Genomic DNA, 7,656 nt, shown 5'->3' on the forward strand with positions numbered 1-7,656 from the left:
TAATATTTATTTTAATAAAATATCTTTAGCCTTGGTCATAATTGTCAATATTTAACAACAGTATAGGAATAAATTTTTTAAAAAGATTTTCTTCTATACTCGTGAGTTAGAAACTATTCATGATACCAAGAAATGTTTTAGATAAAAGTTGGACATCAAAAAATTTATATTAAAAATATTCACTGAAATAAATATAAACTGCATAACGTAAAAGAACGCTAAGTAGTAGTGATTAGAAATAGTATGAAAAAATATAATAGATCTACTAGAAGTAATAATTCCTTAAAGAAATATAAACCATATTTACAAAATAAATATCCTTTCATTGTTAAAATATATAATTTTAAGTTAGATAAGTACATATATTTTTATTAATTGTTAATGTCTCGAGCCAGAACAAAATACAATAACAATAAAACTGTATTAGAAATAATACAATAAAGTCATAATAAAAAATAATAATTAAAAATTGTGCATTTTAACATTATAATACATTTTTAGTACTGATGTAAGAGAAAAATCGGAAGGATTCATATCATTTCAATGATCAATCATCATGAACAATCATACTATTTCGTCAATTTTTTTAGAAGTAAGCTTGTACCTACATGTTTAACGAATTTTTATTCAATCATATAACATAACGTAAAAATACCTACACAATTGCTATTTCAATTAGAAACGATAAAGATCTACCATAAAACAAATTTAATTAGTTCTTTTAATACTATTTGAATTCACACATAAATGAAATAAATAACGATTAACTTCAACAATAAGTATTCGTACGAATGTACAGCCAAAGTTTGGATGCCAAAATATGTTATACAAATATTTTATAAAACTTTTATACCTGTCAGTCGGTAGATCTTGTCTACAAGTTTTTCCATCTTCTAATAAGGTAAAACCTTTACGACATTTGCAGTAATAAGATCCTGGTGTAGGAATACAAATGTCAGAGCACAATAATCCCTTCATAAGCTGACAGATGTCATCTAATGCTGTAAATTAATATTTATACATTATTACCTTTATTGCACTAAATAAATTGAAAAGTAATGTCAGACTTTCTAATTATAACTTTTGTTGCTTATTTCTTATTTATCTATGATTTCCTGTAATTATCTTTTGTCGAGCAAATATCTAGCTTGGAAATACCTTGTCAAGTCACACCTTAAAAAAAAAAATACTTTTATGAGAATCGTAAAACTTAATTCGAGCGTTTAGAAAGTGTTTGGTAGAACGACAGATGTTGCTCAAACGAATGAAGAAAGCTTAGACTAGTGTGAAGAAAGAGAGTTTGGAACAGGTGCTTGAGATTAAGACATAAACGAAGCTTGCACTCGAGATTCTTAGTGGATACGATTGTATGTCTTTCAGATATGTCTGCAAATGAAAAAAAATAGAAAAATTAGGAAAAAGGGAATATACATACTTATATAAGAATTCATGATTGTGGAAAAGTGTCTACGTATCAACTGAGGATTAGGCAAGTCTTTAATATTCCTGTATATTTTTTTAGAGATATCTGTAAAGGGTGGAAGAAATAGAAATATAGAGAAAAAGGGAAGAATGTGCTTATGCAAAGATTTATGATCGTGCAAATGTTCCTGTGTGTTAATTGAGGGTCAGACAGGGGTCTTGAGTGTGATTATAGAGTCATGAGAGAGTTGTGAGAAATTTATTCTAAAATTAAAGTTAAAGTGTATCGTTGTCATGGTTTTAAGTAAATGTATATTTATTAACATAAAAGTGTACTCTTCGCTTACCTTACCCGCTAATTTTATACTTTTCTATCTCAATTATCTCCGAAATGTTGCCTACTTGAAATTGATTAAATTACCTTTATACAATAATGCCTTCTAAGATAATTTTATATTCAGGAACTTCACGCAAACTTTTAATCACAACTTCCCTTATTAGCTTTATAAAAATAGGATAATTACGTTTTGCTTATTAACACACATTTATAAGGTGGATTGTTGTTCCTCTAGATTTCGCAGCTTTTGTGTATTTAAAAAAATTTTTTTTTCTTGGACTTTACTTCGGTCTCTTAAAAATATCAGTTCCAATCAGTTTTTCTTCATATATCATTCATAATTTCAGTCACTTCTACTGTTTTAGAAAAAAAAAATTGGTGTTTGTATCTGTATTAGCAATAGTACAAATTACTTTGCTCCAAAAATAGTCCCACGTATCTCATTGTTTAAGTGTTATCACTATTTGTGAAATTCTTTATTGTAAATAATAGCAGAAACAAATATAGATCTCTCCTAGTAATCCATATAAAGAATTTGCAAGGTAGTGTAATACAAATTTATTTCTTAAGCAAATAACTAATGAAGAATAATAAGATATTTTGCAATAGAAACATCTGACAGTATTTTCTAATCAGTTTAATGTTTTCATGATAGACCAACTAAACAGACATATGACCAATTACAAACAATTACATTTTATACTTTTAAAATTCATTCTTTGTCTCCTAAATTGCACATAAAAATATTAATGTTTAATAGCATTAATTTATTAATAAATATATCATAATAATTTATAATAAATAAAATTGATTAATATAAACATAATTACTTTAATACAAACTTGAATGTATTACTTACGAGGTGTAGGTATAGATGGAGAAAAGGATGTTGAATCTGACGATGACGTCGAACTTGAAGATGACGAGGATGAAGTTGATTCAGTATCAGTAGTCTCAGCTGACGTTGCATTTGTAAGATCTGTAGTCAAAGTTGTGGTTGTACTCGGTGACGCCTCGTAACAACATTCCAAAAACGCTGGATCCCAAGGATTGCCAAAGGTAAATTTCTTAAAAGCGCATCCTTGTCCCATAGACCCAGTCAAAATACCTTTAATGAAATATATAAATTATTGGAATAATTAATAATGCAAGAGAAGTTCTTTCACTATAAAAACTCAGAATGAAATCCTTAACAGAATGAATAATCCTGTGGGGACATTACATGAAATAATAATAAAATCAATAGTGAAACTTTTAACTAATAATAAAAACAAGAAGATAAATAATGAAAGCTTCGATCAGCAGTAAAAATAATAAAAGTAATAATAAAATCGTTATAAAGTATTTTATATAAAAAATCATAAGATAACGTGCAAAAAAATACTATATATCGTACAAGGAAAAGAAACTGTTTTTAATCCTAGTTACTAAAATATAAAAGTGTTGTTCAAAATTATAAAATTTTTCTCGAGCTCATATCTTTTTGTATGCAAAAACGGTAATAAGTATATAAACTGACCGCATATATAATTAATAACTGTTTCATGAATACAGTAATCCCATAACACGTATTTTACGAACACGATTTGAAATTTGTGAAAGCGCTTGTATAATATGTTGTTCTTAGAAAATAATTTTAAATAGAAATCAGTCTAAAAATTGATAAAATTCGTATTGTTATTATTATTATTACTATTATTATTTGTGGGTTACCATCCTTGTAGGTCCTCAGAATTTCTCTGGTTTATGCTCAATATAGACGGGTTGTACCAGGTTTATGCTGGCTTCCCTATTATAGAAATTTTCTTACTATTGATGGAATACTTAGTATGACTACTTTTTGTATGTTGAGTGTATGTATGCTGATAAATTTAGTAATTGCAGGTTCTGTATGAAGAATCTTTATAAAAGATTATTATTATTTTTTTTTAATTTTTATTTTTATTATTGTGAATTGAAATGTTATAAAAAAAGCAGTGTGACAAATTTTATAAATTATTAGAAACTTATGAAATGCAAGTCTTATCCGTTAAGTTTTCAAACGAAATTTACGATTTTGTATCTATGTATTGCAGTTTGATGCATATTAAATAATAATATTGTATATTAGAACTTAGTATAACATACTTTTGATACAGACTTTCGTGTTTCACGTCATATCTGAAAATTTCAATGTTAAATGAAATTATTAACGTCTTTATGAAAAGACTAAAGAGTGATTAATGAAAAAAAATGAATACATTAAACATAAAAGAAAGAAATTGTAGCTAAAAGATACTGTTTCTTTAAGTTTATTTTATGTTATTTGTTTACCTATAGAAAGAAACAGGAGAGAAACGATTAAACATAAAATATTATAGAGTAATATAAATTACCTAATTTACATGCTTCGCAACAATCACGGTGATAGTCACCCGGTCCAGAACGTCTACGTTTGGTATCGGAAACACACGCCAAACCAGCATGCGCATCTAACTTCCCTTTCTTGCACTGTTGTTCATGATACGCTCTCACGCAGCAGATGTCCACAGCTTCTAAGCAAAGACCTTGTTCGACTGTCGGCACTCCAGACACCGGCCCTGTGAACTTCTCACACCTGAGCCCTTCCATTGCCCACGAGGCTCCAAGTCCGCAACATTTTTCAAATTGTGCTTCCATTCTAGCTTCACTGAACAGCACTCCTGTGTAAGAAAATATAAACAAAGTATACCTAATGACAACTTTATTTGATAATTTTCATTATCTCATAAATAACTTTCTCTAATTTCTTTGGATTGCAAAGTGTAATTCGTCAATATCTACATTATCGATCGTTGTATAATTAGCGATCGATAACAACTTTTTGTACTATTCAATATTATTTTTATATAACGAACAGAGGGATCGAAACCTTTCATAAATTGTGCTTTAATTCTAAATTTGAGCAATGATTCTTAGTAGAGTAAGCATTATTATTTTTTATTTAACCTTTTTGTCATAAGTTTCGTAACCTTCCAAATTATTCTTTTTTTAGCAGCTAAATACTATAACCTATTCTTTCATGTTTCTTGGGTATGTAAAGCATATTTTGCCAGTATCTACGTTATCGATCGTTATGAAATTGGCGATTGGTAACAATTAAAGGAATAAATGCTTTGATATCTTAATATGTTTAAATTTCACTGCTTTAATAAAACAGATGATTAGAGTACCTTCGTTGTATTTTAATACAAATTAATTTTAGTATTCATAAAAATACTGTTTGCTTGTCTGTGATTTTATAAAACACCTGTTATTTCTGGAATAAAGCAAGACTTCCATGTAAACTAAGTTGTTCGTTTAATTTTCAATAACTCCCTCTCTTCTTTACCATTTTCAATTTATCATTAGATGGCGCGTCGATGTCAAAATTACTATGGGAAGAAATAGAACAAGGACATAAAAATAATTATTTTTGACGATAAACACATGTGACGCAAAGTTATCTCTTATTTGCATGTCATTTTCACAAACTCTCGACAGAATTTAAGTCCCTTATGAAATCCTTCCTGTCGCTGCAAGTGCTGCGATAAGAACAGCTGTAGATAAATGTTTCTAAACGATCTTTATTTCGTTTTCACTCGTATTTCGTTTCATGTGATTTAAGAATGTTTTTCTCGGTAGATTTATTTTTTTATGTAATAGTCATTAAACTATCACCAACTCGCAATAATTTAGAAGTAATTCAGTCATACAAGAGATTCCAAAAAATTCTAAATTTTAAATGATTGCATAGGATACAAAGAATGTGATGACACGAATATAATGTAATATAATGTATCAAAAGAATCTTCGATTCATACTATTTAATTCTATTGTATTTTTAAACGGCTTCAATCGCTTTAATCCCGTGAATTAAGCTTTTTCGGTCTAATATACGAAATTAACGAGTAACTGAACTACTAAGTTGGAGCTAATGCCATTAAAGGTTTTTCCCACGACATTCTATTTTCATTGTAAAATATAACTAATGAAAGGTGGTAATAATTTTATATTATGCATTCCTGTGCATAAAAAGGTTTTTCGATATTTTAAATTAATATTCGACAAATAAATGATATTTATTAATTATTTTATCAAATTATTATCAATCACGCCATTAATTGTTTATTAATTTATTATTAATTAGTTATTAAATAATAAATGATCTTTTACTCATATTTTCCCATATTTTGTTCAAGATGCATATATCAACATGCGATACACTGGTAAAGGTAATTCTATTACAATGTTTAAGTAGAACTCACTATAAATCAATGAAGACTATACATGTTAAGTAGTTAATGGGAAATCCGTAATTTGTTTAGTGATAAGAGTGAAACGAGCACATATATATACATATATATTTACATATACGTATGTTTCCTCGATATTTAATTGGAAAACTATAAAACTATATATTATTTAATACTTTTTTGGTATTTTGAATTCAATTTAAAATATATAATTTCCTATTTTCAAATCATTTGTCTTTTAAATTCATCCAAACATGTTAGAGGCTCTTATACTTATTCCAAATAGAATCATTTCAAAATAAATTAAATTTTTACCAATGAAAATGCCTTTTTATAATGATGTTCAATATAATAAAGTATAAAATATTTAAAAATACTACTATGAAGTCTCATAAATAAGTAAAATAGTTATATTGTAAAAGATAACAACAAGAACTCACTTTAAATATATATACTTTCATAAATAGATGAAAAAATAAATAGTAATTCCTTTTTTATAAATTTACATGAAAAATAAACATAAAAAATAACCAAATATATAGAATGTTGCATAATACAAATTATTTCATTTTATTACATTACCACGTTATATTCTTTATATCTATGTGTGTATATATAATTAAGTATATAGTTATAATGCCAAATATCACAACATTAAGTAAATAATATATATATATATTTTCATTAAAAAATGATAATTTAAAAACCAATTATGTTTAGTTATTAAAAGCATATTACTTTCCATATATGTTATAGATTCAGAGTGATATAAATAACTATATTAGTTATTCATTTTAACTAAATTAATTATTATTATTTATTTATTATTTATTTAACTATATTAGTTATTTATTTACCCTCAAACTCTGAACTACACACTACTCTAAAGTAATTACTTGTATATGATTTTTTGACTTTAGCCATGAGCAATTAAATACTATTTTCAACATTACCATAAACATTTTTTTACTGCTCGTCTTAAAAGTCTACAGAATATTACTTTACGCACATCAACATCAATTATCAATTCTAAGAAAACGGTTTCTCTAATGCGTACACAGTTTGTCATCTCCCTACGAATGAGGACGATATTCTTTCAATGATAAGAGTCACTCGATTATTTTTTATGGCTAACAATGTAATACAACCTCAGAAATCAAATGGGATTTTTAACATAAATGATACCTCGCTTCCGTGGGGAGAGTTGCTCCAACTGAATGGCCAGAAGTAGGAAGAAAATCGCACGTAGATCGATTAATCGTATCATCTTCTTTCTTAAAATTCCCGTGAAACAAACCGAGTTTCGCGTACAAGTATCACAATTTTTCCGTCACGATATTTAAGAAAATTTGTCTTTACTCTTGCCAATTTAAACGATATAAAAGCGTATAGATCGGAATCTCTCACTAAAGATCGTTCCTCTTGTTAGCCTGATGCGCTCCGACCAAGCGCTCAGCATGCATTAAACCGTTCAGTTTGCCGGTAGCATGGTTTTCTCCTCTGCACCTTTCTATGCGCATCTCATTTCTCGAATTCTCCTTCTCCATCTTATGGATCGTCCTTTTCCCCCATATACTCCATCTTGCTTTAGTATGCGCGCGCATAGGTATTAGAGCGATCTCATCGCCAGTGATGGCAGTGATC

General features: G+C 27.8%; 1 protein-coding gene across 1 annotated transcript in view; it reads right to left on the reverse strand.

Moving 5' to 3' along the window:
* Positions 1-7,456, reverse strand: part of LOC108549226 (fibrillin-3) — a 23,936-nt gene extending 16,480 nt beyond the window's left edge. Inside the window, exons 1-4 of the mRNA XM_017902515.1 lie at positions 7,198-7,456; positions 4,135-4,440; positions 2,619-2,867; positions 854-1,001 (exon numbers count right to left, since the gene is read on the reverse strand). Coding sequence (XP_017758004.1) covers positions 854-1,001; positions 2,619-2,867; positions 4,135-4,440; positions 7,198-7,279 — 785 coding nt within the window. The 5' untranslated portion in view covers positions 7,280-7,456. The remainder of the gene's footprint in view (positions 1-853; positions 1,002-2,618; positions 2,868-4,134; positions 4,441-7,197) is intronic.
* Between the last annotated feature and the right edge of the window lie 200 nt (positions 7,457-7,656).

Source organism: Eufriesea mexicana, unplaced genomic scaffold, assembly GCF_001483705.2.
Source record: "Eufriesea mexicana isolate 0111107269 unplaced genomic scaffold, ASM148370v2 scaffold1849, whole genome shotgun sequence".
NCBI classification, from domain to species: domain Eukaryota; kingdom Metazoa; phylum Arthropoda; class Insecta; order Hymenoptera; family Apidae; genus Eufriesea; species Eufriesea mexicana.